Raw genomic sequence first — 15,064 nt, 5'->3', positions numbered from 1 at the left:
ACTTCCTTAGCTCGAGCTTCTTGACGATACTCCAAGTTTATATTGTTCTTGACATATTTCTCTGCTGGTTGACTATACCATATGCTTGTTGACCAATGCATATGCTCTCGTCCTCTGGTCTTCCTCTCCAGAATGCCCCATTTCCAGGATATTTTCATGTAGCCAGGGCGCGGTGGGCGAGCTGCTGTACTTAAAAGAACCCACAAATCCATTGGTAGTTGCAGGTACTGCAACATGCGGTAAACTTGGACAAAGTGCTGTGACTATGTGACCCAGTCCATCGAGCTGTGAAGTGGGTGCCTCGTTAGGATGAGTAAGCCAAAATAAACTCAGTTAAAGATTTGTATACTCCCCAAGGAGTTGAGATTGATAATACGGTGTGATGCTGAGATTGACATCCAATGACAGAAGGAGTCAAAAACCAGCACCTTGAGCAAGCAATAGTTATGTGTGCTATATAAATATCCTACAACAATAATAGCAACAATGTAGCTCCCATATTATTGACTAAGGCATCAGACATTCACAAATTTACACCTTTACGTAAGAAGATTTATACAGCGACTTGTGAAAGATGTCAAAATATATTAATATACAGGGGCAGTGGTTTAGTCTGATGGTTAAAGTGTTTGCTCATCATACCGAAGACCCAGGTTCGATTCCCCTCATGGGTACCATGTGTTAAGCCCATTACTGGTGTTTCCCATCATGATATGCTTGAATATTATTAAAAGCAGTGTTGAACTAAACTCACTCACTCACTCACTCACTCACTATTAATGTACGTAACCCTTTCTTAATATCACAAGTATAAGCTGTAACAGGCATGACATTGTGTGTGATACGGACATGAATTGATCAAGTATTCTGGCTGCAAATGTTGGTTATGGAATGGTTGATTTTCCTGGCTGAAGTGGAAAGTTTGAATCAATGTTTGGACTTTCGGCCTTGACAAATGGTTAGTGTGGGATCACATTCATATCCATGCCTTGTCCCTTTATGCTCAATCTACAAATCTCATTTGGTAGCTTGAATCAGGCCTATTCCTCAACACAAGCACAATAGCCATCAAATTCCGCCGAGAATATTATCAAACATTCCCAGCAATTCCCAGTACTGTTATGCAAATTCAATAGCACTCCTTTGATAGTGATGAGATCAGGGCTTCTCAGAGGTACGAAAAGAGCAGTGGCAACTTGGGGGTAAGGATGCTTTTATGTCATGATCATGTTTTGATTTATTAAATGTGTGTTATTTATACAGGGGAATAACCTGACATATTTCATGCTGTGCATTGAAAGCAGTGTTGTATTATATGTTCAAAATAATAACAGTCCTGATTTATTTCACCAAGTGATTGTTCGTGGTGTGAAACCATTATTACCCTGAACAATGGATAATAGCACTTGATCTAGTTCTCAGCTCCCTTGGGAGAGTACAGCCCAAGCTGTTGCAAGGCTAACAGTCATACTATGACTACTCAGTCTATTTGGATTTGCATGTGGAAAGGTCACATTTCACAAATCACAAGGAAAACCACAGTGGTCACTGAGATAAGTTGCATGTGGTCCATGGTTTACCAAATTTGGCATTTCCTTGGGCTACTTACAAATATGCACCCTAGAAGTGCCCAGTGGGATGAGACAGCAGTTTAAATATTAACCTTCAGTACTTTACAGGAAGTTTGGTTTGTATAAGCCCTAGGGAGCTGAGGTTAAACTTTGATTGCACACTGATCTTTTGACAAGAATAGTAATTATATAATGTATCAATTATTATGTCAATATATCATCAGCATCATCAGGATTGACTGATTACAATGGCTACTGGGTCCTCCACTGGTTAAAGTGTTCGCACATTTGCTGAAGTACCATTTGTGAAGCCCATTTCTAGTGTCCTCTGCCATGATATTGCTGGAATATTGCTAAATGCTGCATCAAAAAAACTTATGCTCTCACAGAGGCAACTGAGTATCTTACAGTGAGGAAATATTGGTAAAGACAACAGTCACTGTTTATCACTGTTTGATGGAAACAGTGGTACCTGAAAGGGCTAGATGGATGATGATCTGATGGATGGGTGATTAGGTGTCTGACTCTCAGAGTGCAAGTTCAAATCTCAGATGGGACTCAACCTACCTAAAGTACTAGAATCTGTATTTTGCTGAGAAACTGTAACCCCAAATATACCTGCTTGGGCTGATCCTGAGTCAAACATGTGAAGGCTGTGTTTTTAAAGATGTTACATTACCGACTAGGATGTTACAGTGTAACATTCACGCCATCCCCTCCTTCCTCCTTGGCAAATACATTTTTATAGATTGAATATTCTTAATGGGAAATGTTTATCATAATTGATAATGAAAGATGAAAGAAAGGTTTACCATAATCTTTTGAAAGATGAGTATGGAGGCTGCAATATTGTCAGTTACAATCAATCACCATTTCTGATTTTGATAATTAAGCAATTATTGAAGATAATGAGTATCTGATCTCTCTGATCAGTCACGATTTTCATTCAATCATATCATGTGGCCGAAATGTCTGGCTCTACGATTCTTGGAACATGAAAACATTTAAAACACTTCAGTGAACCAAGCCTTGAAAGGGAATTTGTTCTTGTGTCACAAGCATGAAGAACTCAATTCAAACACAAATAGCCACTGATGGTAATTAGTAAATATTTGGGGAAGATAGAGAAAGTCATAAGGAAAGCATCCAGGAATAGTTTTTGCTGATTTAGCATGGCTGGGAGTAAAATTGTTTGCCAAGGTGTCTGGCAGAGGTTGTACAGACATCAGCCTGGGCTAGGCCAAGAGGTTGGTGTGGGTGGAGGGCGAGATAAGGAGGGGCACAGGAACAGCAAGATGAAGGGATGGGGAGATAGAACTAAGTAGAGAGGTGAAGAGAGTGAATCATAGTAGAAAAGACAGAATAATGTTTGTAAATCTATATGTAAGTGTTTTATTGTAACACTGCACAGTTATACTTGTACAGAGTGGGTCATCTGACCTTTCTCTCAAATGAAAATATTTCAATATAACTTTTGTTAATTGTTTTATGTTTAGAAAAAAGAGAAAAACTCTGCATTTACAGAAACTGATGAAATTGGACTTATCAATAACAGTATATAGTTGTTTTGGATTTCAACTTTTTTTGTTCTTTTTAGGTGGTAAGGATTGGGCTGTTGGGAGAAGTGGTTCTTTTTGAGAGACTATGTAGAGACATTCATGTACTAATTTGTGTCTGTCAGATTATGTTTCGAATGTAAAGTGCTGAATATTGTTTTAAAATTTCAAGTTACATTGAACCTAGTCGTCTAATGTGGTGAGGTTTGCTTAGACTAACAACTAGTCTCTGAAATGAACATATTTTACAGAAAAAACTCAGTAAAATAAAAAGTATCATACAGTGAAAAAGAGACTCTTCATTGTCAGCCTGAAACTGTGGAAACTGTAGACCTGCCACATTTTCTAGACTTGTGTAGGCTTCCTTGATTATATTTGCTTCAGGATGTGTATGACTGACTGAGGTTAGCTGTCTGGAGTCTGTTTCTCAGCTGCCATCACACTGACCCTGGGTGCAGAGTCACCTGGGGCTCTCTGGTTATTGTTCTTGGTTTAATACCATCACACCATTGCTTGCTGGCTTCATCTAAATGATCAATGTCTCTGCATTGCATCACTTTGGCTTTTCCCCTCACATTAAGCTGAAAGACCTTAATATGACCATTCTAAATGTGTGTTAAACCCAGCTCACTTGCTAGTGTTTGAGATCTCAGTATCCTTCCCATAATTACAAGCTGTGCATGATGCTCTTTAAGAAAAAATACCACTAAAAACATAAAAATCTCTTACACTCATGGCTTTTAATATCAGACTTGATGCTTGAACACATCTGTGGTTGAAAGCTAGATTGCAAATGTTGACACTAAAAGTGATCACAAATTCTTGGACACAGGTAAAATGAAGTCAGTGCTCTTACGTTAATGTCAAATGTCGGCAGAAACATTTAGTTTTCATTGGAATGGAGAAAGAAAGGCCTTATGGGTAATGTTTGGCTATTGATTCTGTATTGCGAACTGATCTGGCATCCTAGGATGTCACTTCGGTACCGTACACCCTGTTGAGGATTAATCAATAGTTACTTCAGATACTTTATTTCTTCATAAAATTGGACAGCATTGCCGAGGACCGGCTGGTTCCAGCCATCAGAAACTGGAATTAGGAGTATGAAAGAGAGGCTGTGGCCGCGGGTGCTGGTTGACATTAACCGACCTTACCGAAGTATAAGATGCACTGGAACCACCTGCTGATGGGTCAAAACATAGTTGTGTCCTGGAGGTCCATCATGACATTCAAGTACTTCTTGTATTGGAATTGATGGAAGTGGAAACCATGGTTGAAATGAATGTCTAATATTCAGTTGTCAGATTTTGATGAGGATCATCTGTGAGGAAGTAATTGAGCATTTGTCCAGATGTGTTGGAATTTGTAGGGGCCAGACGTAACAGTGGTTGATATGGGCCAGGTGTAACAGTGGTTTATTTGGGCCAGATGTAACAGTGGTTTATTTGGGCCAGGTGTAACCGTAGTTTATTTGGGCCAGGTGTAACCGTGGTTTATTTGGGCCAGACGTAACAGTGGTTGATATGGGCCAGGTGTAACCATGGTTTATTTGGGCCAGGTGTAACCGTGGTTGATATGGCCTGGGCGTAACAGTGGTTGATACAGCATGGCTTAATGATGATTTATAGGTTCTAGGTGCAACAGTGGTACTGGTTGATTGTATGGCATTTGTAAATGAATCGTGATACATTATCCTTTATTTCTTGTTTAACAATCTGTAATAGGTGATTCCAGATTTCAAACTTTAATCATGGGTTTTTCATGGAGCTAGAAATTTTGAAATGTTGGAATGATATTTCCATTCTATGTATTAACTTGTTAATCAATAGTGTGACTGTCAGGTTTTGAAGAAAGTTCATAAATGCATTGCACACTGAAGCTTGTCTTTGAGGTGGTTCTGCAATCAGTTAATCACCTGCAGATTGAAACATGTTGGTGTAATCCTCCATCAATTCCATATTGGGTCCTTCATGCAAATAATTATCCTGACTCAGCATTTTCTATTGTGATAATAATGTCGGGGCAAAACTGGTCAGAAGTTGCTTATTTCAAAGAAAAACTGAACTTTGATTTGGAATAATGAACACACAGAAAGAGTAATGTTACAGAAGAAATAATGCTTCACTTGAACAAAAAAATGTTGCTGGGCATTATGCAGATGGTAACTCAATTTCCTGATGTGTACTTGATCATTTTCTTTGGATGAGGTTTTCAGTGTGTAAAGGAAATTACTATTAGAATTAATGATCAAAACCTAATCCAGGTGCTTCATTCTTGCTGAGGAGAAGAAAAACTTGCCTCTCATTTTCTGGAGAATTCTTGGTAACTATGAATGCACAATACCCATTTGGAGAGTTTACTGAGTTGAGTGCCAGTAGTATTTAGGCTTATGACTACTTGGGATTTAAGAAGGTTGTCGCCTACAGGAATAAATATTAATATATCTGGCAGCTGACCAATATTTTTGATCTTTTTTATGTTGAAGTGTTTGAGGGTGGTGATAAGCTGTTGCCTAGTTGTTGAAGTATTCGCTTCTAAGCTTAAGGCAGGGTTTGATTAGTTGTATGATTACCAGTACCTGATTCCAATCTCAGTGTAGTGATATCCTCATTCTCCCCAGTAGAGGTGGAGTAGCCTGGGCTTAGATTTTCAAAGCTTTCTTAGCGCTAAGATAGTTGTAAGTTGATGTTAATGGATGACACTTATGACTTTCTTAGCGCTAAGAGAGCTTCGAAAATCTGGGCCCTGATGGTTAAAGTGTTTGTCAAGCTGGGTTTGATTCCCCATGGGGGGGAACGCATCTTTGGTGTCCCATGCTGTGATATTGCTGGAGTATTTCTGAAAACAGTGTTGCTTACTTCCTGATCTTCACCAAACAGTAAAGGAATGGCTTGCCCAGTGATTAAAGCACTCACTGATATTAAGCTTGAGGTTAAGGTTTGATTATTTGTATGTTCCCAGTATCTGAAGCCAATCTCAGGTGCCATTCAAAACAGGGACTGTGATTAGTCACGTCTGGATGAGACATACCAGAGACTGATGCTATGAACATCGACTCTCAACCATCCATTTAGTTGCCTCACCAGTGGAGTATGGGTTACACTGGAAAATGTCATACTGGAATTAATCCTCACTGGTTTGTTTGTTCAGAGACTAGAACCAGAAATCCAATCTGATTCACATTTAACTCATCTGGTTATAGTTATTGAATATCTGAGGCTGTACTTTGTCTCGACTAACGTACCTATGAAGATGAGAGTTAGAAATGATCTTCATTAACCCATGTTTGTCTTAAGAACCTTAAGAAGCATGTGACCAAACTGAGTGATCAGACTCGCTGATTTGGTTGACGCAAACCGTTGATCAATGGGATTGCCTGGTCCACATCACCGCCATATAGCTGGTATATAGCAGAAATAAATGAACCAAATGAACAGAACAATCCCAGAACAATGTTAACATCAGAGCTGATTCAATCAAGAGTTGCTGAATTTTTCCTGACTTGAGATGGACTCCTTTTTCATTTTATCCTCCAGGATCTGGTTGACACTATGTTTTGACGTGAAGTAGTTGATATTGAATGTGTAGATACCATCCTATCTGTAGACACAACTCAAGCATGTTCCCACTGCTGTCAGTCTTGACAGACCCATTCATCACATTGTTTACTCTCTGTCATATGTGACAGGGAGTCTAATTGATTTTTGGTTCATTATGTTTGATGATTGGCCAGAATAGGGTCAGTTGGTTAGAATCAGGTGAAGTAAGGACACATATTGTGTATTAGCCAGCACTAGTGCTTACTTAGGGATATTTGTGGTCACTAGTAGAGCCCTCATCCTCAACAACAGGAATGTAATGACCAGCCTAGTGGTTTAAGTAGTCAGTCATATTGAAAAAGATCTGGGTTGGATTACCCATGATGCAACGTGTGAGCAGTCAGTTTTGATCATCTACAACTGTGAACACAACTACAAAAATGTTTGGATCAAGCTCAGTCACCAATGACCTAATTTGTAGAGCAGCTGTCATCTGTTGTAGATCTTGGTTAAATTCTTGTCATTGTTCATTCCTAGTCATCTCAACCATTGTCAAAATAATGCAACATGACTGAAATCATCCATACTAGCTTTGGTTATTAAAGCTGTGCTGTGCTGTGCTGTGCTGTGCTGTGCTGTGCTGTGCTGTGCTGTGCTGTGCTGTGCTGTGCTGTGCTGTATAAAATGTTGATATTACCAGAGGGGCAGTGTATTCAGAATTCGTTGAGAATCAATGTCTCTCCCTCTCTCTCTTTCTCCCTGCCTCTCTCCTTCCCTCCCACCAAAATGATTTACTGTTGTAACTCAGTGTTAAATTGTTTCAGTAGCTGGGGCAGTGTAAGTTGAATTATCTCAGGACTCAAGCTGAAAGACATCATACTACGGATGTCAACTTCTCTATTGTACGCATACTTTTTCTGAGTTTTACCTTGTCCCTTTGTCACCTGATGGCCTTATGATAATCCATAATATGCTGTCTTATTCTTGAATGCCAACTTCTATGTGCTTCTCAAGAAGCTCTAGGCATAAGAGCAGTCTAAATGGGGATTGCATGGTTGCAAAATGTCATCAGTGTGTTTTCCGAAGGTGTGGTCTTCTTGAACCACATGTTCACCTGGTTCAGACCTTAGTATTGACAGGTTCACAGTGACGGAGATTCGTTCTTGGTTGAGAGGTCAAACAACATCGCTGTTATCACACTGTACCCAGTAGCACAGATCAGTAAAACCATGAGCTAATGTGCTACTACTTCACAAGTCGATTACTATTTTCATTGACTTGTAATTGTAGTACGGCTCAGATCTTGTGGGACATGCCACAGAGTTAATTAGCCACTGCAGGCTTCTTTGATTTTCCCAAAATACAATGCTGCACAAGGTTGCTCCGTCTGCTTGGTTCAAGGTGGTCATACGACATTGGCAAGACCAGCCATTACAGGACTAACCTGTTTTGCCTGATACAGCAAGAACGGCTGCTTTCTGGTGCTCACTTTGATCATGTGGTAGTCTGACATACCTAGATAGGAAGGCTGGAGATACCTTTCCTCTGCTGGTTCTGATGACAAGGGAATGTGTGGGAACATGCTCTTTTCTCATCTGTTAAACTGAAAAGAAACCATCAGTGACAACCATTAACAAACAAATGGCAAAAACAGGGATTCTTGAGTTTCTTCTTCATAAACATCGACCAGAGCTGTACAGGAAGGAATAAGCTTAAGCTGTTCTTATTATTTCTGTATGGTTGTATGCTTCTGTTTACTTACATGACATCTATTAGGAAGCTGCATTTTGGATAGATAGGGTCTCTCCATGTGCGAATAGGGTCAGGTGCATCAGTTACTGGTGAATGAGGATGAGTGTGTTGTTTGAACCCACATTGTTCCCTGGGTGACTCAGTGCGTCTCGGTGCAAAGACTTAGTAGCGATTACAGGTTGGTTAGGTACCTACTACCTGTGCTTGTGTGAGGCAGCTAACCAAGCACAGTGAGTAACTTGGTAAAATTGGTACCATTCAGTGGTTTAGGTCCAGATGGTAAAAGTAACTTTTACCCATACACTTACAACTATTTTTTCCCAAGCATGATTCTGCTTTTCTGTACACAACAAAAAGAGTCCATGCATTAGGTGGCAACCTTTAAGTAAACCCCTTTCTGCATATTGATGGTAGATCTCCCAGCATTCTTCTGTGACACCATGGAAATTGGTGGCTTTGTGGCCATGCAATATTCAGCCTGGCTGCATCAGATGCCAAAATAAGCTGATTCTTGACAGCAGTCTGATCCAACCTTGTCTGGTTGGAAGACCATGCATATTGCTTGTATGATAATGCACCTATTACTCAATCTCTGGATTTAAAGTACATACATTGTGGATACTGGTGAGCTTTTCTGAAGGGTGGAAAGATAAGATGGTGGCTGTGCTGTGATTGTGTGTCAGATTTTGTCAAAAGTAGGATTTGACCTCAGACCATTTATTCAGATGTGACCTTGGACAGCTGGATCACATACAACCTTGGAATATCAGTTCAGATTGGACATAACACTACTGACTTAAAGAAAGAAGGGGGAAATTTGTTTTGTGATACCAGTTGCTATTTCGGAATATGATAGAATTGGCCCTAAGTACACTTTCTGTGACTGTATGGGTAGGTAGTCAGTACCCAGATGTGATACAGTGTTGGTCATTTTATCATTATATTGACTATGGGTAGCCAGTTAGTTTTGAGTTCCCATGCTATGACACTGAAAGTGAGGGTTCAAGTCCCAGATGGGACTAGAGCAAGTCTTACAATCTTTACTGATAAAGTGTAATCCCAGATATAAATTTCATTTGGCCACTTTCAAAAAAGCATTGTGTATTCATTGCTGTGATGTTTCTGGTATATTGCAAACTGCTGTGGAAAATATCAAATGTGGAATACCCAGACGGGATTACCTTCTACTGGTTACGTGATTTAGATCTCAGTTCCTTGTATGGATAGTCTGCAGTGGAACTAATTGTCCATGTCCTGATATTAACAGATTAGAACTAGCCACAGATTAGCAAGTCATTAACAAGTCATCACAAGACTGATATCCAGGTGATGAAGATACATTATTGATTATCAGCTTCACCTGAAGCATCTGGATGGATGGTGTGCCGGAACGGGGCCCAGCAGTGATGAGATCTACTTAACTACTTATACTCCTTATATTTCCTAATCATTTTGAACTTGCTTGCTGGAAACTCAGTTTGACTGCGGGGATTCACACACAAAAAATGTTATATTTGGACTTTGATGAGGCTGGTTCTGACTAGAAATGTTGCTGAATATCTTGTTACTACCATAGCAGTGTTATTTTCAGTATCTACTTTATTTGCAATTATTTTCTTTTTTGGTCTCTTTGGCAAAAACTTTCATGGTAGTGTTTCACCTTTTCTTCATTACATATAAAGTAGATAAATTGTTTCAAGTCTCGTTTTTGATTTTAGTTTGATAAGTCGATTGCATAAAGAAATATGATTCTAAGGACTAAAGCTGATATTTTCTAGTAAGTTCAGTACTGGAGGTCTTTGCTGATGACAAACTTGGGGTGATCATAAGTTCTTGTTTGATTTCAGAATTGTGTACCAGGTTTTATAACATTTTTGTCCCTCGGGTGCAATTAAGAAGGATGAGGTAGCCTTGCTTGTCATGCCAAACAACATGGGTGATTGTCAGGGGGTAAACTGTTCTCAGCACGTGGTACTGGTCCCTGATGTGTGAAACCCCAAAATGGCTGTCAAAAAGTTACTACTGCTGGCCCATTCTTGGATGCTGACCATCATGAAGACACTTGCTGTTTTTACAATTGTCTGCATGTTTATAGTTTAGCCTTGTGTTTGAAGCATTTGTTCATTTTTGCTGAATACCTGGGTTTGATTTCCTGGCCACTGTGATAATCATGGAATATTGCTATTAATGGTATAAAATCTAAGTCAGTGACCATGTTTGTGGGTGTCAATGGGTGCATCTTGACACTATTAATTAAATTCTACAGACGTGACTAAAGAGAGGAAATGTTCTGTTTTTTGGAAAGTCTTAAAAGTTTTGAAATTGTTGTCAATATTGACTGCATTTCTCTTTCTTTCAGCAGTGCAAGGGCAAGTACCAGAGAGCAGTGTTGTATGTTTCGGGAGATGCACTGCGGGTCGTGGATGAGATCAGTAAGGTAGGTATCTGCTTCAGAAATTCCCATGGTTCTGGTTTAGAATCAGTCAAAAGTAACATATACTGGATGTGTTGTTATGAATGTACCCTAGCAGTGTGAATCTTTGTTCATGATGTCTATCTCTAGATTTTCTGGGCTATACTTCATTATGCACAGGACTCCTTCACATTACTATCTGATATTAACAAAAAGATCAGACTAATCACAAGAATGTGTAGAAGTGGCGCTGTCTTCATTGGATACACTTTGTGAGGATGTCAAGGTCAAGTAAATTTCAAAACTTCGAAGGGTGGTATAGTAGCCTAATGGTTAACGCTGAAAACAAAGGCTCAGTTTCAAACACGGGGTCAATGTGTGAAGTCAATTTTTGGTGTTCCCCAGCTGGAATGTTACTTACAGTAGCATAAAACCATGAACCATCACTCAATACTTAGCTGAGTGATCACTAAAGAAGACCAGCGTCTCTGCCGCCGGGGGTCTGGGGTAGAAATTACTCCCATTCGTTACAGAAAGAAACTCACTAATGAACCCAGCTAGCCCTTACAACAAGGTATCATATAGTTCATTGCTATGTACAGTAAATTATGGCTGTAGCTAACTCTATTTTAGTCTCTGACACTGGAGTTTGTATTTTAGCAAAACTATTGTACAATATTGACAGTTTGTCCAACATGAAGGTGTTTATTTTAAATGTAGTTTCATGTAAGTGCAATGATACCCCTCTTACTTCCTTATATTTTGTTGTAAGAATAAGGAAGAACATGCTCCATGCTTTATTCCTTACCCAACTCTGTTCAGGTGCCTTTTCTGTCAGAGGTGTTCTCCGGTTATTGATGCCTACTTACTCAGTCGCTCAATGTAATCAGTTTGGATACAGGAACTCAGTCTTGGTTCCCCTGCCTAGAGATAATGGCTCCAACATTGTTAAATGTGACATAAAACTGTAGTAAATCTCCCTCTTAATCAAATTCTGTGCAAAAAAGGCTTGGAAGTTTGTTAATCTTGTATAAACGTCTTTTGTAATTTATCATATGGGTGTAAGGCCTTCCAAGGTAGGGTTTCCTAGCATCACAGTCTCAATCCAGCTCACAGTTGATCATGGAGTTTAAAAATGAAAGCTGTTAAAGTCATTGCACTGAAAATATGAACTGACCTAAATGACTAGATTTATGTTCCTCTAATTAATAACATAAACATGTGTTTGTAGTATAATGCATCCTGCTTTGACAGTTATTGTTTTCGTTTGCTGATCAATAAGGGTGATGTGGTACAGAAGCACATAAGGACTCATTAGTATCATGGCTGGAGGCAAAGTGAGGGTCCATGGCAACGTAATGAATCATTGATGTGATGGTCTGGCAAAATACCTTTGCTAAATGGAATTGTTAGAATGGTACAGATATTACTGGAATATCATGGATGTTTGTGACATGTTTTGCACTGAGTAAATGATGTTCTATGGCTTGTCAAGTGATATCAACATATGGCCAGTCAGTGTTTGTAATCTGTTGACTGTCACTCCTTTCATGAAGTAACATGAACAAAAGTTAACCTTAACTCCATTCTTTAACATTACACTACCTGGGACTCAATTTTGAGGCATTAAAACATGGAGTCCTGTGCTGTGTGCTATGTTAAACTGTGTTATATTGTCTCAGTTGCTAGCTGTGTAAAGCCATCATTATCCGAGGCTATTACAAGCAGTGACATACATCCACACATCACATGCACATTGATATATTAGTGCAGTAGTGTTGAGCACTGCATTAAACCCCATTTCTTCCAACCTCACCTTTAGACCCATGTACAAGACATGCAATATGAATGATTTATTGAACTCATCTGTGTAATACATGACAATGGCTGAAAGATTAAAATTTTGTTTGAACTTCTTTGTCCATTTCTAATTACTAATTGTCAAGACAAGTCTTATAAACAGCAACCAAGTGTTCATGATGATATTGTAGGGAGTGATCGACACAAAGAATTGTCAAGTATGTGAAAGATACTAAAATGCCTAAGAAATGACACACAATGTTTGGAGCAAACTCATCATTTCTACCAGAGCAAAACATCCTCTCAAGTTTTCTTGATTCTGTAGAGTGCTGGAATCACCAACTTCCTGGCTGATAAAGTCAGACCAGAAATAGAATAATTAAATCGGTCTATAAAGGGAGCTCTGCCTGTTGTGCCTGAATGGGAGTAGGGAACAGAGATCAAGATGCATCTCACATGGTCTGAGGAATGGCTCAGCTTGCTCCCGACTTGAAATGATGCCCCGATTTAGTCCCGACCATAAACTTTTGTGTGTTGAGGCCCATGATGTTGAGTCCATGCATTCTCCATGGAGATTTCCATGTCATGACTTCCACTGGTATCAAATGATTCACAACATGCAAACAGAAAAGATAAGCAGATCGTGATGTGGGTGGGACGGGAGGCCGGATTGGAGCTGATGGGGAATGGAACTAAACTTCCTGGGTGCCATTGTACAAATCATCCTGAGTGATATGCCAGTCTGTGTCTGTCTTTTTGTATGAGAGTTGCAATCACCTTAGCACTGATGCTGCTTTGCACAATTGCACCTAGGATGGAGGTCAAGAAAAGATGGACTTCCTTAAGTCCAGACACTGTCATTGATGATTGAGCTTGAACTATATTAGTGATAATGAAAGTGAACTTCTTGCTGTCTGACATCCGCTAATACTGTGTATCCTTCATACAAGAGGACGTTATGGACATTTATCACAATGTCAGTTTTTCATCAAACATTTCGTTTTGTTTTTGTTAGTAAGAATTTTTCATTAGTTTCAACTCTGTTGTTAATGTAACTGGAGGAGAAATGATTTGAATCGTGCCTGTAGTGATCTGCACTGCGAGGCAGGTATGATATGATGTGATCAGTATCCATGCATGTGTGTTGTCAAAGTGAGGAACTCCTTAGTACCTTCAGAAATAAACCTTAAATAACCAGGTTTGATGTTTTGTAACCATATGTGATTCAGATCAGGAAAGGTCTTGGTATGGGGGATCGTTATTATATGTGTTCCATCAAATATGATGTATTCTAGGCTATGAGGTTGAAATACTGAATAAATATATATCATCATATCGTATCATTATTTAAAAGTGAATGGCACAGTGTACTTGAAATGGATGTACCATACTTCCTCAGATAGATGCGCTTTCTGTAATTTTTATATCCCCAAACTGAGCTAGTGGCGTTGCAAGTTGCTTATAATTTTTTACCTTTTCAACTTTCTCTGAAATGACACCATGGATTCTCCTTAATTTTTGTGTGACTGTTTGTTACAAAAGCAGGTATTTGGTTTGTTCAGGTTGTCAGAACTGGAATCTCTGTATAACCACCACGTAGCCATTTTTTATGATCACAAGAATGTTGAAAAGAACTTTTTCTCAGATACTTTAAAAAACCTGAAACTTGGTGATAGTGTTGGTCACTTTCAGTTTTAGTGGTAACATACGTGCTCAAGACATCTTTGTCAGAACTCAAATCTGGCTGCCATCAGCCATAATGAAGAGTGATGCAAAAGGTTGTACAGTGTTCTCAGCTTTATTTCCTCCTTCCCATCAGTTTGTTCGTGAGAGTCAAATCAGATATTCAAGATAAGAAGAATAATGATGAATGCAGAAAAAAACACTTCTCTCACTCATCCAAAATAGCAAAACTGTTAAATATTATGGTAATTGAGAACCAGTTAAATCACAAGTGCATCAGGTGTCATGCTGAGATCTCTTCATGGAACAGACCCAGTATAATTATCTGTGTAGCTCACTTAAAGTAGGTTAGGGGTTAAAATGTGTGACCATCCTGATAGTGTGTCAAGTACTGTGACAATGATGTTGCTACTGTCATCTGCTTTGGTATCTGTTCCCTAAACTGTTTGGGTCTGTAGCTTAGCCTACAGTTTGAAGTGTTCACTCATCATGCTGAAGGCTCAGGTTCGATTCCCCACATGGGTACAAAGTGTGAAACCAATTTCTGTTGTCCCCTTCGTGATATTGCATGAGTTGGCATGAGAAATTGGATGAGGGTGACAGTGGTCATGCTGCCTTTCATATAGAGAGAATAAAATTATTTGTAGTGCCTTCTAGACTGACTTTTAGTCCTTAGAATCATGTTATCTTATTAACAAAAATTTATGTGCAAAAGAAAATGAATAATATTACAAATACTAAAGAAGCTTA

General features: G+C 39.1%; 1 protein-coding gene across 11 annotated transcripts in view; it reads left to right on the top strand.

The window, feature by feature from the left end:
• The window catches only part of LOC137295107 (protein numb-like), a 93,473-nt gene that overhangs the window by 56,020 nt on the left and 22,389 nt on the right, over positions 1–15,064 (top strand). For 7 of the 11 annotated variants that reach the window (XM_067826411.1, XM_067826408.1, XM_067826407.1 and 4 more), the window contains exon 4: positions 10,778–10,855. In XM_067826411.1, the coding sequence (XP_067682512.1) occupies positions 10,778–10,855 (78 nt within the window). The remainder of the gene's footprint in view (positions 1–10,777; positions 10,856–15,064) is intronic. The other 4 variants (XM_067826413.1, XM_067826412.1, XM_067826410.1 and 1 more) reach the window with 1 other exon arrangement.

Source organism: Haliotis asinina, chromosome 8 (assembly GCF_037392515.1).
Source record: "Haliotis asinina isolate JCU_RB_2024 chromosome 8, JCU_Hal_asi_v2, whole genome shotgun sequence".
In the NCBI taxonomy this organism is placed as follows: Eukaryota; Metazoa; Mollusca; class Gastropoda; order Lepetellida; family Haliotidae; genus Haliotis; species Haliotis asinina.
The sequence above is the reverse complement of the archived record's forward strand: the minus strand, read 5'-3'. Positions and strand labels throughout refer to the sequence as shown.